Source organism: Panthera leo, chromosome B2 (assembly GCF_018350215.1).
Source record: "Panthera leo isolate Ple1 chromosome B2, P.leo_Ple1_pat1.1, whole genome shotgun sequence".
NCBI classification, from domain to species: domain Eukaryota; kingdom Metazoa; phylum Chordata; class Mammalia; order Carnivora; family Felidae; genus Panthera; species Panthera leo.
The window spans coordinates 54,034,954-54,058,060 of record NC_056683.1 but is presented as its reverse complement, the minus strand read 5'-3'; the positions used below and the strand labels follow the sequence as shown (position 1 = coordinate 54,058,060).

Below are 23,107 nucleotides of genomic sequence, written 5' to 3'. Positions count from 1 at the left end.
ATAACCTTTCTTTTAACAGCTTATGTCTATGAAAGCACCAATAAACTCTTTTCACCCTTGTGATATAGTAATCAGAAACCCTTAATTGCTTATCTGCTGTAAGAAATCCCATGATTTTTAATTCCCAAAAATAAAGCCCAGTCAATTTTTTCTCCTGTATACATACATGATCAGAATCTAACAAACTAAAGACAGAGATATAAAAAGTTATTATGAATTACTACTAAATTAATGAGCTATCTAGAGTCCATACTGAACTGGATTCAATTACACATTTTTTGATGACAAGTTTCTCTTTACAATTGTATTCTAAACAATTCTATAATTTGGTAAAACACCAACTAAAAAACACCAACCACATACCCTGAATGCTCTATTCTTCTCCTCTTTCTGCTGTTTCTCCACTTCGACGTGGCGGGCTAGACGAGCCAGAGTTAAAGCAACTTTATCCTTCTGATGGTCAATATAGTCTTTATGCTTAACATTATCCTATAATTGAAAAAAACATTTTCATTTTTTTTTAACTAACAAAACAAGCCTTGGGATAACGAATCCATTTACCAAAGTGTTATTGTACTAAAGAACCATTTACCTTTTTTTGTAGTTTATTTCTTTAAGTAATCCCTACATGCAACATGGTGCTCAAATTCATGACTCTGCGATCAAGAGTCACATGCTCTTCTGAGTGAACCAGCCAGGCACTCAAGAACAATTTACTTTTATCATCAGCAAATTTCTAAGAACATGTCTTGTGTATTCTGTATTTCATGTAGTATTTTATAGGTCAATTATCCACCAACATCTTTCATTTTCTAAAAGTTAGATAAACTAGCTTCTAAGGACAATTTATCATCTTTATTTACTTTATAATCATCTGGATATTGAAGAGTTTGGTGTTGCTTTGTTCTTCTGATCTATAAGGTAATGCCATTAAGCCATTAGTCTACCTCTAAAAGGTCTAACAGTACAAACATCCTTGATTCTGGCTTTTCAGCAATGCCAGAACAATATTTATTTAAGAGAAATTATTGATTAAAAAAATAGATCTAACTGCCAGTTTCCAGTCCAACATGTAAGGAGCTTATAAGCTACCATTTCATTCTGTTGAGTAAAAAGCTGAAAAAACCAAAAGTGAACAACTCTTCTTACATCCACCAGAGAAGTGAGGTCAAAGTATAAATTGGTGCTCCAAAAAAGACAGGGGGCAAATACAGAGAATCCCAAGTAAATGGAGCAAAAACCCATGAGTGGAAACCTCAGCAGGAAGCAATAAAGGCAAAAAACCTCAACTGTAACTGATGGATTGCGAGAGGCTCAGTGGGATAAGTCTAAGAGTTAACAACTGCAGGATGACCCAGTCATGGAGAGCCCTCACACTTTTGTGAGTTTACCTCCAAGGAGTTCTACCAGGTTCTCACAGTAAACACTGGAGAAAAATCCCTTCATGCTTCCAGCAGGGGGAGAGGAAAAGTAAACATTTTGAAATATGCCAGAGCATTCTGTTCTTAACAAGGTCTGCCCTCACCAACAACTATTTTACCAGAAGGTAACCTTGTAGGAATTTTATCAGAACCTAACCAACCTGGGAAAATGGAAAGACCCAATCTAGCTCCATTTAGCCTTCCACATGAGGGAAAGGGAAATACCCAATTTCAGGCCACACTAGCCATCCTTCCCGATTGAAAGAAGGGAATGAGAAGCAGGGCTGAAGGTCACAGTCCAGGGGCACAAGCTCAACAAGACAGAGACTTAATCACAGGACTATACAGTGCTACCACGCCCCATTCTTTACTATCACATTATAAAGGCCCATTTACCACAGTTCCTTTTACCTAACACATCTTATCTACCTTTCCACCGAAAATTATAAGGAACACTAAAAGGCAAAAAACACAGTTTGAAGAGCCAGAGCAAGCACAGAAAGGCAGACACGGCAAGGATGTTAGAATGATCAGATCAGGAATTCAAAACAACTATGATTAACAACATGAAAGAACAGATGCGTAATGTAAGTAAGAGAGAGAAATCCTAAGAAAGAATCAAAAAGAAATGGTAGAGATCAAATACACTATAAGAGAAATGAAGAATGCCTTTGACAGTGCCCTTAGTAGACTGTACACTGCCGAGGAAAGAATCTCTGTGCTTGAGAATACAGCCACAGAAACTCCCAAAACTAAAAAACAAAACAAAGACTGAAAAAAACACAAAATGGAATATCCAAGAATTGTTACAAAAGATGTTACACATAAAAAAAATACGAGAGAGAAAGAACAGAAACCTTTATGCAATGACTAAAAATTTCCCCCAATCAATGCCAGACAAACCATAAATCAAGAAATAAAATCCTCTTTGTTTACAGATGACATGATCTTTCTTAAAGAACAACATGCAGGGGCACCTGAGTGGCTCAGTAGGTTAAGCGTCTGACTTTTGATTTTGGCTCAGGTCATGATTTCCCAGTTTCAGAAGTTTGAGCCCTGTATCGGGCTCGGTGCTGCTGGTGTGGTGCCTGCTTGGGATACTCTCTTTTTCCTAATCTCTCTGCCCCTCCCTGCTAGTGCTCTCTCTCAAAATAAATAATTAAAAAAAAATAAAAAATGAACACGCAAATATATAGTAGTTAGAGGCGAAGTAACCTGTGTAATTAGATATTTGTAGCAGCTTTATTCATAAATGCCAAAACTTGGAAGCAACCAATATGTGTTTTAGTAGGTGAATGGATAAACTGTGGAACATCCAGATGATAGAATATCAGTGCTGAAAGGAAATGAGTCGACAAATAAACAAACAAAAAAAGCCATCAGTTTATGAAAGGACATGGAGATTTAAATACATATTACTAAATGAAAGGAGCCGATCTGAAAAGGCTATACATAGTGTATGATTCCAACTATATGACATTCTGGAAAAGGCAAAACTATGGTGATAGTAAAAAAGATCGGTGGTTGCCCAGGGTTGAGGAGAGGGGAGGATGAGCTGGCAGAGTACAGATTTGCAGGGCAGTAAAATTATTCTGTATGATACTATAAAGGGGACACCTGTTATCACAAATTTTTATAAACTCACAGAATGTACGTTAATAGTGAGCCCTAATGTAAACTATGAACTTAAGTGACAATGATGTGTCACTCTAGGTTCACTCACTATAACAAATGTATCATTATGCTGGGGGATGTTGATAATGAGGGAAGCTGTACATGTGCAGGGGCAGGAAGTATACAGGAAATCTCTGTCTATCTTCCTCCCAGTTTTGCTGTAAACCTAAAACTTCCCCCCAAAATAAAGTCTATTAAATTTTTTTTCTACTAGAAAGACTGGGTTACTCTGTATCACTCTGTAGGCAAATCAGTCATTTATGTGCAACCCAAATTTTATATACAGTGGGATAGAGTTGCATCATCAACCATGTCAAACACCAAGTGTGACTTTCCAAGTACACAAAAGTTACACTGGAGTATACATAAGAAGGTCAAAATGGTATTTTCAATATGAAGCTGCATCCTTGCAACAAGGAATGCTCACAGAATCACTTTGGGTACAAGTAGTTCCAGCTGACTTCTGACCACTTGGACAGCCTACATATACCCTTGTACCAGGTAACAGATGACATTCTCCTAACTTCACCAAAATATTCTTTTACAAGGCATAGAACAATGCAGCTTATTAGAAAAAGAGTCACAAAAATCTTTATCAGAGCTCTGATCCTTTAGTAAAGACATATTTACCTGTCTTAAAAACAAAAATTTACTCTTTGGGAAGACAAAAATAATATTTCTTTATTTAAAATGTAAATACTACCTTGAGAAGGAAATCTAGAGTAGATTCTAAAAGAATTTTTTAATTTAAGGAAGTTAATGATAATCAAACATGGGCCTAGAGTATGTTAGTTTTCCTAACAGATACACTTTTTAGGTTTTAAACTCTAGTAAAAGTTGTGCTTGGAAGGTTAAGTAAACTAAGGTCACATGAACACAAGGTAGACAAGGTATAAATTAGGGTTTACCTATAAAAATATGTTGTTGGATCACAATTCTGGGGACAGAAAGAAGGCCATGTTCTGGATTAAGGTACTTCTAATGCAGGAAGAGCTACCCTTGAATTGATGGTTCACTATCATTTTACTTTTTCCTAGGCCACTACAAAATAACCATTCTGAAATACTTCTGAGGTTATATTCATTCAGGAAGATTTTACATAATATTTATTCTTCTTAAAGTTTCCTTTAAAGCACAATTAAGGATTCTCTGCTTTACATTATAAATTATAAATACACTCTCGGGGCACCTTGGTGGCTGAGTTGGTTTAAGCATCTGACTCTTGGTTTCAGCTCAGGTCATGATCTCATGATTTGTGAGTTCAAGCCCTGATCTGGCTCCACATTAACAGTGTGGAGCCTGCTTGAGATCTCTCCTCTCTCTCTGGCCCTCCCCTGCTTGTGTGCTACCTCAAAATAAATAAATAAATAAACTTAAAAAAATTTTTGAACATATGCTGGGCAGAAAACTAGCTGAAAATTAAAGTCTGAAACAGATTATATATCCAACTGGAAAAATTTTTAGTAATCCATTAGTCACAAAATATAGGTAAGAATTTTACTCCATTCAAACTATGCTCATAAGCTAGGAAGATAAATTGTTTAGTACCTTTAATCAGCACTTATACATTTGTTTAGATCTCTTCAACCTCATTCTAAAGTTAGTCTCTAGTCCTAGAACATTACCTTTTGGAGAACAAATAAAGACTGTTGGTATTATTGTTTGCTAAAATTATTTTTCCTATATTTAGTTATCAGTAGCCTACGTTAACACTTAATGAACTAGCTGACGATATCAATCAAAAGATTACTTCTGTGATTCCCAGCTAACTCTGATCTGTTTATTTAATCTTTCATGACTTTGAAGGACTCAAAAGACCTAACAGCTCTGATACTGAAAACAAGACATTTGAGTTTATTTTCCTTCTTTTCCTCAAAGGGGAAAGTTTCTATTTTCTTCTTAAAAATAAAAAAAAACAAACCCCAAGCCCCCAAAACCCCACCTCTGGCTACCTATATTGAAAGCACATAAGTAGATATGAAAGACAATCTGCTAGGAGTAGCTAAAAAGGAATGAATGGCAGCCAGAGAAAGAGTGAACTTCAACTTTGAGACTTCTGCCATTTAAAATGACAAAAATTAGGGGCGCCTGGGTGGCTCAGTCGGTTAAGCGTCCTACTTCGGCTCAGGTCACGATCTCGCGGTATGTGAGTTTGAGCCCCGCGTCGGGCTCTGTGCTGACTGCTCAGAGCCTGGAGCCTGTTTCAGATTCTGTGTCTCCCTCTCTCTCTGACCCTCCCCCGTTCGTGCTCTGTCTCTCTCTGTCTCAAAAATAAATAAACGTTAAAAAAAAAAATTTTTTTTTAAATGACAAAAATTAATTATATGAGGCAGGGGATGATACTCATATATTTTTCCATCACAACTTAGGTTTCGGGATCACGGTTGCTGGTTTAAGCCAGGCATGAGTAATGGGTTATTTATGAACACACACTCACTCTAGGAAGCCAAATCCTTTGAATTTCCATTTTTAGGGGTTCAAGATGAGGGGCAGCCTCTAGATCTTACTGAATTACATACTTCTATGGTTCTGGGAAAACACACATGCACTGGAAAACCAGAGATGACTCATATTAAAACACATACTAGGGATTTTGCCTATTAGGTCGCAGAAGACCTTATTTTGCACAAAAATAGAACAGGTAATTCAAAGAATCAATATGTTCGGAAATATATTTTAACTTATCAGAAAGAAGCAAGGGGAAAAAAAACTTACTGCAGGCCACCTTGTTACTGATTCAAAAGCAGAATCAAAACTATAGTGTTATTTGTCAGGAACATGGGCAGAAAGTGAACTCATTTCAGGATAGACGAAAGTGTATTAAATGTTTCTGTAGAATTAAGATGAAAAGGGGCCACTATATTCTTAGGTGTGGGAGTCTCCACCATTCCATTAGTGACAAAATACTGAATTGTTATTTAACGTGAAGTCACAAAATTCTAGGAGTGTTCTTCTTAGGCCAGATTTGCCAATCTTCCCCAAAGCCTGTAGTATTAATAAGCATTTAGGTCCTTAGAATTTCTCTATGGTCTGACTTTCAGATATGTAAATTCTCAAGCTAGAAATGGAATTGGCTCTCAAAGGTAAGAATGGTAAGAATAAAGATGATGCCACATGAAGAGACTAAGTCACACAGGGAGAATGTCATGGGAGACAGAGGCAGCAACAGGAGTGACAAAACTACAAGCCAGGGACTGCTGGCCACCGTTAGAAGTGAGGAGAGAGGTGAGGACCCTTCCCTAGAGTGGTCAGAGAGTGCTTGGTCTGGCCAAACTTGGACTTCTAGTCTCCAGAACTGTAAGAGAATAAATTTCTGTTGTTTTAAGCCAAAAAGAAAAAACAAAAAGAATAAAATGTTAGCAGCTATAGGATCTTCAGAGCCATCTTTTTTGAAGCACTTGCTGTGCTCACCCTGGATTAACTTCCATATTAGAAACTATTAAAGAATACTACTAAGTCCAGGGTTACAGCAAATAATCTGCAAGAAAATGCTACCCACTCAGTTATTTTTTGGGAGAAGAATATGACGGTCTCAAGAGATACACTGGGGAGGGGGAGAGTCTGTTTGCCTCTATTTTAGATCATTCTCTGCATCAGTTTTTCTTCCATACCCTCTCCTCTCCCATTGCGGAAGTTGTGTGGGGTTTTCATAGAATTAAGAAGAAAGTTGTCAAGTCAGAAAATGTTAAAAGGCATATCCTAGTTCAGGGACCATGGAAAAAAATTTATGAAGAATATTGTTTGTTTTTTAATTGGGAACCAGAGGTATGGTTAAAATCCCAGTCTGACACACACAAAAAAATCTGTGGGTGATCAGGAGTCAGAAGGTTACAAAATAAGGGACACACTGGGTACAGGAAGAAAAGCTGTTCCAGAACCTCAGAAGCCAGGCTAATATGGCCTCTCTCTGTGATCCTGTTTCTGCTCACCCTGGACACTATGAACTCCTTATATCCTCTGGTATATTCTTTACATTTTTATCTAAGACTTGGGTTTTATACAAAGCAAATTTGAGTTGTGTCCTAGAAATGGCAGTCAGATTAAGAATACGGGTTAAATCTGAGTACACATATCCATGAAAGTTAAGCACACACAGGCACACCTCATTTTATTGTGCTTCGTAGATACAACGTTTACAAATTGAAGGTTTGTGGCAGCCCTGCATCCGGTAAGTCTATCAATGTGATTTTCCCAACAGTATTTGCTCACTTTATGCCTGTCACATTCTGGTAATTCTTGCAAAATTTCAAAATTTTTCACTATTGTATTTGTTATGCCGATCTGTGATCTTTGATGTTACTACTATAATTGTTTTGGGGTGCCATGAACTACACATAAAGATTGCGTAAACGTTGTCTGACTGCTCCACTGACTGGCCATTCCCTTGTCGCTTTCTCTTTCCTTAGGCCTACTCCCTGAGACCTAAATATTGAAATTAGGCCAATTAATAACCTGATGATAGCCACTAAGTGTCCAGATGCAAGGAGGAGTTGCACAATTTATCACTTTAATAGCTAGAAATGATTAAGCTCTGTGAGGAAAGCATACTGAAAACCATGATAGGCTGAAAGCTTGGCCTCTTGGACCAAAAAGGCAAGTTGTGAATGCAAAGGACAAGTTCTTAAAGGAAATTAAAAGTACTACTCTAGTGAACAAACAAATGATAGGAAAACAAAACAGCCTTATTGCTGATATGAAGACAGTTTTAGTGGTATGGACAGATCAAAGCAACCATAACAAAGTAACCATAACATTCCCTTAAGCCAAAACCCAATCCAGAGCAAAGCCCTAACTCTCTTCAATTCTGTGAAGGGTTAAGTGAGGAAAAAGAAAAGCTAGTTTGAAGCTAGTTGATTCACAAGGCTTAAGAAAAGCTGTCTCAGTGAACAGCGAAGTGCAAGGGGAAGCAGCAGGTGGCTACACTAAGCCACAGCTTTTCAATGTGGATGAAATAGCCTTCTATTGGAAGGAGATGATATCTAGCACTTTCATAGCTAGAGAGAAGTCAATGCATGGCTTCAAAGCTTCCAAGGACAGGCTGACTCTCGTTAGGGGCTAATGCAGCTGGTGACTTTAAGTTGGAATCAACGCTCATTGACCATTCTAAAATCCTAAGGTCCTTAAGAACTATGCTAAGTTTACTCTGCCTGTGCTTTATAAATGGAATAAGGCCAGGATGATAGCACATCTGTTTACATCATGGTTTACTGAATTTAAGCATACTGTTGAGACCTACTGCTGAAAAAGAACTCCTTTAAAATATTACTGCTCACTGACAATGCACCTGGTCATCCAAGAGCTCTGTTGGAGATACACAGTGAGATTCATGTTGTTTTTATGCCTGCTAACACAACACACATTCTATAGCCCATGGATTGAGGAACAACTTCAACTCGCAAGTCTTATTATTATTTAAGAAATTTATTCTGTAAGGCTATAGTTCCATACATAGTGATTCCTCTGAGAGATCTGGGCAAAGAAAATTGAAAACCTTCCGGAAAGATTTACCATTCTAGTGGCCATTAAGAACATTTGTGATTCATGGGAAGAAGTCAAAATATCAATATTAAGAGGAGTTGGAAGAAATGGATTCCAACCCTCTTGGAGGACATTAAGGGGTTCAAGACTTCCGGGAAAAAGGAAGGAAGTGCAGATGTGGTGGAAATAGCAAGAGAACCGGAATTAGCAAGAAGTAGAGCCTGAGGATGTGACTCAATTTCTGTAATTTCATGATAAAACTTGAATAGATGAGGAGCTCCTTATCAATGAGCAAAGAGATTTCCTGAAATAGAATCTACTCTTAAAAAAAAAAAAAAAAAAAAAAAAAAGAATCTACTCTTGTGAGGATGCTGTGAAGACTGTTGAAATGACAACAAAGGATTTAGAATATTACCACGCTTGAGAGATTGTTTCTGAAACTTAATCAAAGCAACAAACCTCACTGTAATTTTATATTAATTGCCACAGCCACCACAAACTTCAGCAACCACCAACCTGGTCAGTCAGAAGCCATCATCATCGAGGCAAGACGAGAAAAAAGATTAAAACTCACTGAAAGCTCAGATGATGGTTAGCATTTGTTAGCAATATTTTTAAATTAAGGTATGTATATTTTTTTAGACATACTACTACTGCACACTTAACATCTGTCCTATTGTGGTGGTCTGGAACCAAACCTGCAAAATCTCCAAGGAATGCCTGCACAGGTGAAAGTAAGACTTTTGTTTTTGAGGACAAAATGTTTATGTTTTAATGTAGTGGAGTTGAGTTATAGCAAAAATTCCAAGCTAGAAGTAAGGTATAACTTGGGCAAGAAAGGAAGAATCTCTTATGAGATCTAATCCGTAATAATGGGATTCAATGTGTCAACATAACTGGGGGCAGAGGGAAAAGCAAAGCCTGGGATAGGAGTCCCTTATTTTGTCAACTAAGGACATTTTTTTTTTTTTTTTTTTTTAAGTAGGTTCATGCCCAGTGTGGAGCCCAATGCAGGGCTCAAATTCAGAAACCTGAGATCAAGACCTGAGATCAAGAGCTGGACACTTAACTGACTGAACCACCCAGGCAGCCCAAGTAAGGGCATTTTAAAGGAACTAATATCAATGGTCACCATTTCTTACGAGTAAAGACACCACCTCAGGCTGATTCTTTAAAATTTCCCTTAATAGTCTCATATTAAACAAATTTAGCCTTGTGAAAAACTAGCTGCACTATCCTGATTTTTCTTTTTGCTACAGGCCAATAACCACCTCAAAATCAGTTCAGTTGAACTTCAAATTAGTTTTGATCATGAACTCACAATCCTGATCATAAAAGATCATGAGGAGTCACACCCAGGGTGACTACTATTTGGAAAAAATTTTCACCAAAGTAATTAATACTTTCACTTACTAGTCAAGTTTAATGAGCTAAGATTTCCTGGATACTATTAAAATTTCTAACATTCATGTGAAACATCTATGTGAACTATAAAATCATACACTATCATTAAATAGGCAAATTAATGACGAAATGGCACAATACCGCCGATCAATGAAGTTATCATCTATATACATTTCAATGTCTTTTTTCCCTAACTTGTATTTAAGTGAAAATAATTTTGTCTTTTGTTAAATAAAATATGTTAAGTAAAATCTAGAAAGCTATAAATCAAATCTTAATAGCAGTTGTTTCTTTCTGTCTGGAAAGGTTTTTTTTCCCGTTTTATCTCTATTTCCTAGTATTTGTACAGTGAGCACATGTAATAAAATTATTTACAGAATTTCAATTTTTTTTTTCAGTAGACTTCACGCCCAGTGCAGAGCCCAACATGGGGCTTAAACTCACGACCCTGAGATCAAGACCTGAACCTGATCAAGAGTAGGATACTTAACTGACTGAGCCACACAGGTGCCCCATAAAATTTCAATTTTTAACAAACAAGACAGCATAAAGACAAAAAGAACTGAGGATCTCACTCTTTTGTTTGGGAATGATAGATCTGGTTTAAATTAATCCCTTACAAAAATAGAAGTTTAACATTTATACTTTATAAAGGTAGATGGAAATTCTGTATCTAGAAGCAACATAATCTGTTAGTAAATTGTATTTTTTTCTTTTCCTCCAGATTTTTCCCTCTAAGAAATCCAATGACAAGATAACATTATTTTCCAAACCTAACAGAAAAAGATACTAATCATAACTAAGGTAAGTCATATTCAATTCAACAGACCTAAGGGCTATCAGGAAAGTGTATTTTACACAGTTTTGATGTCAAACACCATTACTATTTTAAAGCAAAAAGCAAAATACATGTATGCTTTAAAAAAATTATGAAGTACCCATACTCATTTGTATTTTTAAGTGTAAATTATTAAAAGTATATTTAGTCAAATTAAAAATACTAGTTTATTTAGCCTAAACCTGACCGTCCTCATAGAAAGCAACATTCTTAACTTTTCCAATGACCAAGGTAATTTCTAAATATACATATTTATTCACAAGAAAGCTAACAATGTCCCACAAGTAATTTTAACTATAACTTGAATTTCACAGGTGGGTTTTCTTTCAAAATTCATCTACAAATGCCCATTTCTTGGACCATTCACTCAATCCTTCAGTGTATTATAGTTTAAGAAGCCAAGTGCCATATACTTGCCAACTCCCCTTTGGTAGTTAAGAACTGGACTTGGCACTGAATGCTGAGAAAACAGGCTATAATCCATTTAATAAAACTTTTCTAAGGTCTCATGAATAAATGTTTTTAAAATATTAAATACAGGCAGATTTTCCATTTTACTCTTCATTCATCTGCTCACCCAAAAGTTGAGCTTCTTACTGCCATTAAGTCAGTTTTCTAGAAATATTTGCCAAGATTAAGTTAAAGGAAATACAGAATTAAAAGAATAAATCTGCTTTTGTAAAGCATTTTCTAGAAACAATACTGAACAAGGCAGGGCTTCACAGAAGAAATTATCATTTTATAATAGTTTGTGGCATTATATCATTTTGAGGCTTTTTTATAATGAGCAACTGACATATTTTAAAATCACCAATCTCTAAAAAGCATTTTAGTTGTTGAGTAACTATCAAATTTGGCATTATACAAAATTACTTTTTTAATGGAAATAATGAATATAGCCAATGGAGCACTCTGTGAAATGGACTAATTCTCACTCCTTACAGGATGATGTAAGCTAGGAGAAAGCACTGTAAAAATAGTTATCCAGAGAGGTGATCACAACAACCCAGTTCCCTATCTGACACACCAAAGGTGCTTTTTTGGCTACAGAAAAGCCAGTAATAAGGAAAGATGAGCTTTGTAGGAGGTGGGGGGGGGGGGGGGGGAGAAGATTAGGGAGAGGGGATATAGAGAACAATCCAAGGGAGAGGTTTATTTGTTGTTACAGCATCCTTCCTGAATACCAGCTAGCACAAACTAGTCAGAGGGGTGTTAACTAGAGAATGATTATTCTGGCCATTATCCTTATCCTCTATAAGGGATTCCAAGTTTTAAAAAAGCTCAAAGAAGCAATCAAATGCGAAAGTGTAATTAACTTTGTAAATCATCATATTATCTATCCATCTGACGAATGCAATTAATTTTAAAAGAATTCCTGAAACAATTGCATTATTTAATACAAACTCAAATTCCAAAGCCTGCTTATTATTGCTCATTCTAAAGCCGGGGTCCGCAGTTCGGTCTGAAGTTTGTACTCCCAGAAGTTCTGTTTACCAGAAGCCTCTTCTGCCCAACCTATGGCTCAAACCATACCCCAAAATAACATTTTGAAAAGCAACAATTTTTCTCAAGAATTTTATATTCAAATACAGACAGAGCAGAAGGGATAAACACAGCAAAGCAGTACAATATTTATTTACCATCTCCAGCAGCAAAGCTTTGGAACCAGAAAACAACCCTTTTATACAAAGCAATCATCTTCCCACCCCCAACTGGTTATTGTTTACAAATACAAAGTACACAGAACATCTGCTTTATATGAGCAAACTTAAAAACATACATACAGATATACCCCATTCTGTAAAGTACTTTATTCATTTAAGAAGGCCAGTAACCACCAAACGTGTTAGGTAAGATTCTTCTTCCTGTATTGTCTTTTCGGTAAATTGCCAGTATCTATACTTATAAAAATCCTTCCTGGGAAGAATGACAGATTCTCCTTCAGCACAGGACCACAAACAAACAAAAAAACAACTTTGGAACTCGGGAATTTTAAAATATCTCTGAAGCTGCAAAGGGGGAGTTATAGCTTTAACCCTGAGTGCCACTGCTATATCTCTGGCACAGAAAGAAAAAGGATGAATTATGAAAAGAGAAAAGGTGACAAAGTGGCAACAAAAGCAAGAAAAGAAACTCCAAACCAGAGAAAAAACAAACAGGAAGTTGACAAAATGTGTTCTGGGTGCTGCTGGAGATACCACTGGCACAAGGTTCACAGGTCTTTCTTCAATACAACACCTCCAAACTCCAATGAAGCAACATTTTTAGAAATATCTTCATTTTCCCCAAATCCACCCTCAAATTATCTATAAACCAACATACAGGGAGATTAGCCACATTTAGCTACACTAAGGACACAATGCCAATAGGAGGTCATGAAGTATACAACTGTATACCCATAATGTAACATTCCACTTCAGTGTCATCATCCTGTTCATCTTCAAAGTTGTTCTCTACCGGTGCCTCAGTTCTTTCTCACTGCTTGAGCTGTCTATCCCTGGGGCTGGTGGTGCACTGACCAAAAACCCTCCTTTGGCTCAGTTCAGAGAAGAAAAAGAATTGTTCTAGATGTCCACAGGAGACTATGGTACAAAGCGAACTCCAGACAGACTACTTCTATAACCTTACAAGTAACGGCTATACAAACTTGGTACACTTTGAATAAGTAGGAACCAATACATTTTCATGGGTAATTTATCCTTTTTCTTCAGCTGCATCTCAAACCGTGCCCCATAAAGGCTGTTCCTTACAATTCTGAAACCAGATGTGATGTTCCACATGCCTTTGTATGCACTGATTCATTTCAATGCCTGGCTCCTGATTCTCCGTTAGTCCAACTGGCTCTTCTCTAAGCATGTTCCAAACCCCAGCTCAAGTATTTACTAAGTAAGAAAAGCTTCCTTGATCCCTCTAGATGGCCCTCTTTTGTTCCAACCTCATCACAGACAATCCTCTAAACAGGACAATTACATTGTATTGGTATTTCCTTCTCTTGTGAGAATACACCATCTCTTATGAACTCCCAGTACCCCCAGACCTTCCTCAGTGCCTGCCTGCACATAGATATTGATAATGGTGATAAAAGTTTGTTGCCAACATAGACACAAAGTGACAAAACAGCATCCATCAAAAACTGTATACACGTACCTACATATCCTAGCTCTTCATTCTACATTCTTTTCTTATTATCATAAGCATTTCTTAGCTTGCACTTGAGAAAAGCAACTATTTTACTTTAAATATGCCTTTCAATGACTTAGTCCACTGATGGGTTTGCAATATAGCTTAATGGTTGAGCCTTAAAAAACTGTAAACAAGGGGAAATGATCTGATGACAAGAACTATTACATGCTATTAAATACACATCTTAAAATGTACCTGTACTTATACCCAATACCATCCCACAGTTATATCTATGAATGTGTGTAGAAACAGCACAACTATGAAAGAAATCTATATTTGACTTTTGAGTTTTCAAAGTACTTCTGCGCATTACCTCATTTGAGAGTAGGAAAACTGAGGCTCAGATAATAAATGACTTGCTAATACTCGGATCAAGGTCTTTGAATTTAAATACCATGTGTGTTGCACCATTCCACCTTTTTCCCTAGCCAATATCTTAAAGATGCCAGCAAAAAAAAAATAAATAAAATTTAAGTGTATATCTGAAACAAAATGGATATAACAAACAAAAAAGGTAGGAAAAAAAAAACATGACTAAAATGATCAGTGCTGAAAATGAATGGAATACATGAAACAAGCCAATGACCATGCATCAAGAACAATCTTAGTCCCACAGTGAAATCTCAATGGGAAAACTAAGAGGTTAGGGTTTCTCGTCTGACACATGAAATGACCAGGAATTAGTTAATATAAGACATCAAATACTAAGGGATGAGAGTACAACCATAAACACAAAGTTTAGGGAAGAAAAAGATTAGTGTATGTCAAGTTAGCTCATCAGAAAAGTTAAGACTTTAGTAGAGCCTTGAAAAATACAGAGGCAGCCTAGTATAATGCTGAATTCAGACTTTGGAGGAAGAGTCTATATTCAAAGCTTGGTTTCACCAATTGAGCAAGGTGTTTAATGATGTTTCATTTCCTCATCTGCAAAATCAGAGTGAATTTCTTCCTCAAGAACGCCTTGTAACTTCTAGCACACAGCCTAGTAAATGTAAGCTCTATAAATGAAAATTTTCTCCTCTGCTTGCTTCCCAGGTAGGAAGACAATAGTTAGACTCAAGGCTATCAAGGTGCTTTCAAGATCTCAAAATATATTTTTGCTAAATGTAAATAGGAGTTGTTATAAGCCATTAGACAAAGACCAACATGCATGCAACTCTTGCTAAGAATCTAAATGAGGTTAATAAAAAACTGACTAGAACCAAGGCAGAAAGGAATGGGCTGCACACCTAACAACTGGATATTTAATGTAATTAAATATGTTCAAAAAAATGTAACTGAAAATTTAAGACTATTTAGTGACTTGGAAAATGTTTTCCCCCAATCGTCCACATCATTGTTGCCCCACGAATTAAAAGTGGTATAAATAAAAGGGACCACAAACATGATAGTTCTTATAGCACATTAGTGTTAAATGTACACTAAGTAGTGTAAAATAGCCATCATAGATAAAAGTGGGAGTTAACAAGAGGTCTAACTGTAGCCCTTCAAACTCAATGACGTGACAGAGCTACTCTTATGGGCAATGAAAGAAAACAGAAAACATAGATAGCTCATGGGAAAAAAACAGCATATCAAAGTAGGTCTTGTAAGAAGACTACTAACAGAACTCATAATAACACCTGAAGCATTTAAGATCAAAGGAGAAATTTAAAATACCACTAGATATAAAGCATTTACTTTCACTTCTACCAAAGAACATAGTTAGGATTATTAGAAAACTCAATACAACTTGAGAGATCTCAAAGTCCTAAAAGAAAGTACAGACAACCTGAGAATTCTTGTTGAATTCTTGACAAGGCATCAGAAAATCCAAGAGACCATTTGAAATAGACAGTTATCTCAATAAAACATGTAAAGCCCTTAAGACCTGGAGAAAACTAGTTAACTTTAAGATACACTATATGTCAGCACTGTTCTATAACTCCATGGTAATGGGCTTAAAATTTTTATGAGAGGATGCAATTAGCCATAAACCATATGTAATAATACATTTGTGTGAAAATTATAAAATGAGAAAATACTACTATTAAATGAGAAAGCATTTAAAACTGATGAAAGTTCAATAGCCAGAAAAAGTTCCAGAGACTGGACTGGCTACTTTTAAAAAAAAAGGACATTAAAAAAGAAGACTAGAAAATCTCTTACAATAATGCTGAAGGCATTGTATTTAAGTATACAAAGCCACATCAAAATACTGGCTAGTAATTACTGGTAGAATAAAAAATATAATCTACATCAAAGAGATTAGGGGAAGATCAGACATCCTTCCAGAAAGATGTGTTACATAAGGGAGAAGAAAAGATCAAATAAAGAATGAAATAACCGATATGATAACATCAAAAGGACATGGTTGGACTGTGATCACTTCCAGATATATCCCACTGGAAGCAAACATAATTTCCAGTAATAACATAACTCAATGATACCGAACACGACTATAAAAAAGTTTTCATTACTATAAAGTCAAGCAAACAAAGAAGACAAAAATATTACAAAAATATTATCCCACTAATCAATAAGAAAAAAAAGATTTAATAAAACAGTATTTCATCATTCGTACAGGACGGGAAATTTCATAAAAAAATTTAATGGCTTACAAAACTCTTTATTTCTGGAAAAATAACTAAAAGATTTGCATTCAAAAGCAATCATCAGTTAAATGATAACTTCCACCTGTATATTTTAAGTGAAAAATGGAAGGATTGGTTTGTGTATCCACAAATGAAAACTATACAGAATGGACCTGGCGAACTGAATGACATGCCTAAGATGTACACAGATATCACAATCCATTATTGGACTAGCCACTAACATTAAGAATGGCAAATTTCAAAAGACAAGGAAACATAAGCAGTGCAAGTCTGGGGCAAGATAAGCCTCACGTTAAAGAAAAAAAAAAGTTTTCAATTATTGCAACCTTTATAAACTATTCCTACAAAGACCTAATCCATGATTTCTAACCTTCATCAGAACCCCACTAAATTACATCCTCAAGAATAGTGAATGTGGCAGTTAAGTCTACTTATCCATGTCATTTAACTCTGTATCCAATTTTATAGCTAGAAGGGATTCTGGATTGTGTCTATTCCAACCTCCTTGTTTTTAGTACCTGAGGTTATCCTGGATGTACTGGACCCTTAAGGACATTATCAATCAGGTCACTTAGGTATCATTCAGTAAATTATTAGTATAGTACTAATGTAACATACTAAATAGTATCCAAGTATCCTGAAAGACTTTATGCTCCCCTCAAAATGTCATTTTGAGGGCTATGTAAATAAATGGAATTATAAAGAAGCTGCCACACAGTAAGAAAAAAAAAGTTTAAATACAATTACATTGATAAGGAAGTTGTCACACCGTCTGAAAACAAAGGATAAAGTATCAGGAAATCTACTGCTTTTCCTAAAGTCCTTGTTTCTTCTTACCAAGCAAACACTTCCACTTATCAAATATAAGTTGTGTTACCATGGCTTAGAACAAAGTTAGATAGACAAATGACTCAATCAGAAAACCTGGAACCTGCAGAAAGAAAACAAAGCTGCCTTAATGCCCAGGAAACTGAGCCAATCATTAATAACTAAAAAGAACTACCATAACATTATTTAAATAAAGGGGAAGGGCATACTCTATAACCTTCTGAAATGGATCAACAGTGCTATCAAGAAAACAAATGAACATTCAGAAGGAGAGTACATTTAGATAGTGCAATTGTACAGATGATGAATAAACTATAAGACTCCAAAAAAAAAAAAAATAACTGTACAGAACTCACATAAATACCACCAGCAACATATGCAAGACACCAAAATGTTAAATTTTAAGCAGGGTGAAATTTAAAAAGGCACTTCATATAACAATGGAAACTGTTTCTCTGTACACAGTAACTGCAAGAAATCATATTGTCTTCACATATATTTTATGCCTAGTTGAGAAAAAACATTTTGAAGAAAAAGGATCATTAAACACATCCCTTTTGAGAATACCAAATCATTAAATTTGCAATTACCTCAAAGCTTCCCGAAAACCTAGAGATATTTAAACAGGTTCACCTAATGGAGAATTTTTGTGGCAGGCTCTGCCCATGGCAGGCACAGTAAGAAAACTTACTATCTAATTGTGAGTTCCATATGCTATTGGGGTTGTCTCCCTACAACAAGTCCCCATTTTTAGTTTTGTAACACCATTATCATTCAAGTATGCCAGAGAAAGATTTTTAAATAACAAGTTAAGAATACTGTTTCTTCTGCAGTCAAGAGACTGATCTATAGCTAAAAGCTGTTCCCATTTACTGCATTCTGACAATCCCCACTCAACTGCCAAATCCAAATCCCTTTCAGAAGTTACCCAGTCAACAATTCGGGGATTTCTTTTCACTTTTAGGAAAATTCTCTGGAGATGCTTGAGTCTATCAACTGGAGAGTGGTAATGCAATTTTAACTTTACTACTGAGCAACATAAATAACACAAGAAGAGAACAGCAATGCTGTTTTATAAAATATTTGAGGAGCTATACAATGTAAATAGAGCTAACACGAGTGAACTGTACACTTAAAAATGGTTAAGATGGTAAATTTTATGTTGTCTTGTCTCTAACCACAATTAAAAACAAAAATTTTAAAAGGAGGCGTGTGTTAAGTGGAAGTGCCAAAGCAGTTTCAGAGAATCCCATCTTCACATATCATTTTTTGATTCGGATTTTGGAAAGTAAGAGTACCTCAAAAATCATCAAATTTGTAACCCACTATCTGATTCAGGGGAAGAAAGGGGAGAAATGGACAAGTGGGAGATTAAAGTAGCCTTAGCTAACTCGGAACTATGTGCAGCCATATAGAACAGTTCCAAGGTCTCTCTCTCCACTGAATTCACCTGTGACTAGTCCTTTCAAAAAAGAAGCTATATAGTGCCATGTCAAGGGCACATGAGACCACTTAACTGATGTGATACATATCAAACTATAAAAATCTTTATGATTTCTTAGACCCTTGTGTCTTTCAAGGTAAATGTTAAGTCTAGATATGACTTGACCAAATGTGCAAGATCATCTCCTCTATCAAGTCTGCTAAGCTTAATCTACAAATGGGACCAATATAGTACTCTGAAATTATCTGACAAAATAAATTAACTTCTTCTAAGTAGGGATTTGAGTCTTCAACCTCTGTTGCGTCTTCAACAATCAGAAAGAGGAAGAAAAGTAGTAAAAAGGGTACTGAATATAGTTACAATGGAGGGGGAATGAGCTTCAACTATTAAAAAGTGGGGCACTAGGGAAAATATAAATCACCACTGTGCAAGAACTACGGCAGAAATAGAAACCACATGAACCCTAAAACAGTTATATTCCACTAACAGTAGATCCAAAATATTTTGACCAAGCAGATGAAAAAATGCAGGTGTTTTACAAACTAAGGAGATACAAAATGTTAAGTCTGTTGACAAAAATTTTTTGGGGGGCTGTCAAGCAAATAATACTAGGTGATGGACTCTGACCCCTCAAACTTGACACTTCTTCCATTTTTGAAGTCATGCTGCGAAAACGAGGATCTAAGGACTGGTATACTGCACAGCCACTGCCTTGAGATTAAAAAGATACTGTGGAATATACAATTGAGGTATCTGCTGCCAGTTCCAGAATTGTGAAGAACTATTAATGGAACCAACTTGGAGCAAAAAGATAAGTCGTCTCTCATGATTAAGAGTCTGACTAGAATAAGGGACCAATAAACCAAGAACATGTTACTGAAGTCTTGATTTCAGACTTTTAAGAAATCATTACTGGATGTTATCGTTTAAACAGATATCCAGAAACAGAACTGAATGAGATGTTCTCTTTACTACATCCATAGTTATACTCTAACACTTAAGGATTCTCAACATCATCTATTTGATGGCATCCCTCTTTATTACAGTAAGAGGACCAGATTGTCAGGCATGTTTGGAATTCTCCTATAAGAGTTCAGATTTGCATGCCTGGATTGTAGAACATCCTTTATTTCCAGGACACTAATGCACATTTCCTTTTTGTGTTTAGAGTGATGAATTATCAAGCTCAAAAAGTTTAACTGTTTAGAAGGTAGGTTTGTTTAAGAAGGTCATCTTGGTGAAAGGCCTAGAATATCCTGAGAGAACACCATGATGGGTCTCACAGCTTGCTTATATGTGAGAGCTTGACAGGTCAAAGACTTAGGCCATGATGATAAAAAGAATTCTCTCACATGTAGCTTTGAGTGGTAATGACACTGTAGCCATCAGTCTCGATACGGACAGTTACTTTGAAAATTTTTAGAGATGTTACAAGAAGGAAAGTCTTTTTCCAGCTGGTGTCCACAGTAGACCTGTAACATCTAGCCATCCTACTGGAAGCAAACTGGATTTGGCAAAATTTGATTTGTATTCCAGTTCTTGACAGAGTTGCACGGTTGATTCTGAAGTCTGGGAGAGAGCTTGAGAGTAGTATGGACTCTTGAAGAGTCAGATCGTCCTGACATAAACAGGGCACAACAGATTTGTCATTTTGTGAAGATCTGACAAGGTGAAGCCCGAACAAGGAAGCACTGATGACATAAAAATGAAGGATTTGCCTCTGGCATTAGTAAACAGAGACCCAGTAGCAGGTTATTTCCAGGCCCCAGATCTGCTAGTCCTCAGTTTACCAGTAAGATTTTCCTGAGGAACAAATCATTTATATTTTTTTAAGCACAAGAGGATTCAGATTCCTGAGTACCCTCCTCTGAACTTACTTTGGACCAGAAATAATGGGTAAACGTTTGTCCAACCCTACTCAGATGGAAGTCTCTACTGTCACTTGGCCAATAAAACATAAGTCTCTATTTCAAAAGTCTAGAATTACATGTTAGCCGTGATAATTCCAGACATGCATTTATTTTCTGAGGTGACCTCCTACCTGTAGATCCTGTTTGAGTGGGGAGGAACAAGTAAAATAGTTAGGATCTTGGATGACTACACTGCTGAATGCAAACAGGTTATTAATTCTTGTACCCATGGCGTTCTGGAGATTCTCCCTTTTTTCTATATCTATAGGGGTGGTTTCGAGGTTTGTACCAATCTCCTTTGGAATATCCTCTATTGTGATAATGTGCTTTCTGATCATGACTATAAAAGTATCGATGTTGGTTATAGTATTTGTTGTGGTCTCTATAATCATTTTCTTTTATACTGTTTTCTTCTGCAACAACAGCATTTACATCTTGTCCAAAGAGAGAAGTACCATCAAAGGGCAAGTGTGAGATCTTCTCCTGGGTTTTCTTAGTGAGAGATGTAAGTCGGAGCCAGGCTTGTCTTCTGTAGTCTATTGCCATGGCCATAACTCTGACTACAGAATCCATTATGTCCCTAGTAGTACAAAGCTGCCAAAGGCCGGCATCCATACCATCCGATATTATACATCTTGCTTTTCCACGATCAAACTCTGGGTCATGAACCAGATCCTCCATGTCTTCCCAGAGTTTACGCTGATATTGAGTCATATAGGCCATGTAACTAGCAGCTCGGGCTGCAATGGAAGCAGCATGGTAGAATCTACAACCCATGACCTCCATTTCTTTTGAGGTAGAATCTAGAGGAGATGTTGTGCTTCCTCTTTTGCTGTGCTCTAGTGCTTCTACAATAGGGCCCTCGGCTGGTGGATTTGGTTGGAAAGGAGAGGTATCCTTGGCCACAGGATATACTCTGTGCCCCATGAAGGAAGAAGGATGGCAATCAGCAGGGTCTTTAAAAACCTCAGTGGTGGCAATTCTCAGAAGAGGATGCAATGGAGGAACCAAACGTTTCTTAGAGGTCACATAATCAGGTTTCCCTTCACATGATTCTGCTTCAGATTGTAACGTTACTCTCTTTATAACACCTCTTTGTTCCATTCTTTTCAAAAGACCTGTGAAACTAGACTGACTGGGATCAGTTGGCTGCCCTTTGTCATCAGCTGAGGGGGACTTGCAGTCAGCTTCTTCATCAACCGTAGATAAATTTTCATCCTTGGAAGTGGAGATGTCCCACGGAACTGAGGAGTTCTCACTTGGCCTAGAATGATGGAATCTAAAACAGCTCCTAGACTGCAGATCACGTATCACTCGTGACATCTCAGCCACCTGTGTCTGAAGATAAAGGATGGCATCTTGTCCATGCTGTGAAGCTGAAGAAGACTCTACAGGTAAATCCTCCTTGACCTCTGAAGAGGCCAAAGATTCTTGGGGGACCAGAACTGGAGATGAAGGCAGAGTCTGATAATTTTGTGATGGTTTAAGTGTCTCTGTCTCAGAAATCTTAATATCTGAATTATTTTGATCATTTTTCTGGTTCTCCAATGGGTTCTCAACAGAAGAAGGTTGAGAAACTATCCTTTGTGGACTGCTGGTGCAACTCCCAGAGGAGGAGCTGCTGTCTCCAATGGGAAGAGGAACACTGCAGCTAGAGCACATTTCTGGGCGATGATTCTCAGAGGATGGCACCTTAGACTCAGGCATTCTCTGGGTTATCCACATGAACAAGAAAACCAAGGAAGAAAAAAAAATGCTTTTAATATGTTAACTTTCAAGTGCAGAGATGCATGACCAGTAAGTAGAACTCAATTTTTTTAATTATTATAACAACAATGAAAGATGCAATCCACTACAGGTCTGCAAGGGGATCATAGAAGTCAAAGCCACAAGCTTCACTACCCCCAAAACCCAATACCAACTACTGGCAATAATCTGGCACTCTATTAAAAAAGAGAGTAAAAACAAGCCCAGTTCAATTGGTGCCATCTTAGCCTACTGCTCAGTCTTCTGCTAGGACAAGAAGAGGTGGTGAGACTACTGGTGATTAATAATCTTTTTTTTAAAAATCCCATCTAATGTATGTAAGTCAACAAGTAGAAGTTTATAATAGTATAGAGAACTTGGGAAAAGTTCCACTGAAAATCACACACACAAAAATATTTCTCAAAGTCCCCATTGAAGAGTCACTTTTAAGTCCTTTAAAGATTCTTGTTCCCTCTCCATGAATAACATAAATGAATAATGATAAAACTTGCCAGTTGCATAGTCCTACTTTATGGTTTGTAGTTTCCAAGGAGCTTACATAGTATGTATTTGTCACTTCATTTTGT

General features: G+C 36.7%; 1 protein-coding gene across 4 annotated transcripts in view; it reads right to left on the bottom strand.

Moving 5' to 3' along the window:
- Positions 1 to 23,107, bottom strand: part of ZNF451 (zinc finger protein 451) — an 88,385-nt gene that overhangs the window by 54,479 nt on the left and 10,799 nt on the right. For 3 of the 4 annotated variants that reach the window (XM_042939093.1, XM_042939095.1, XM_042939094.1), the window contains one exon: positions 364 to 489. In XM_042939093.1, the coding sequence (XP_042795027.1) occupies positions 364 to 489 (126 nt within the window). Of the gene's footprint in view, positions 1 to 363; positions 490 to 11,942; positions 22,485 to 23,107 lie in introns of those variants that run through there. The other variant, XM_042939098.1, reaches the window with a different exon arrangement.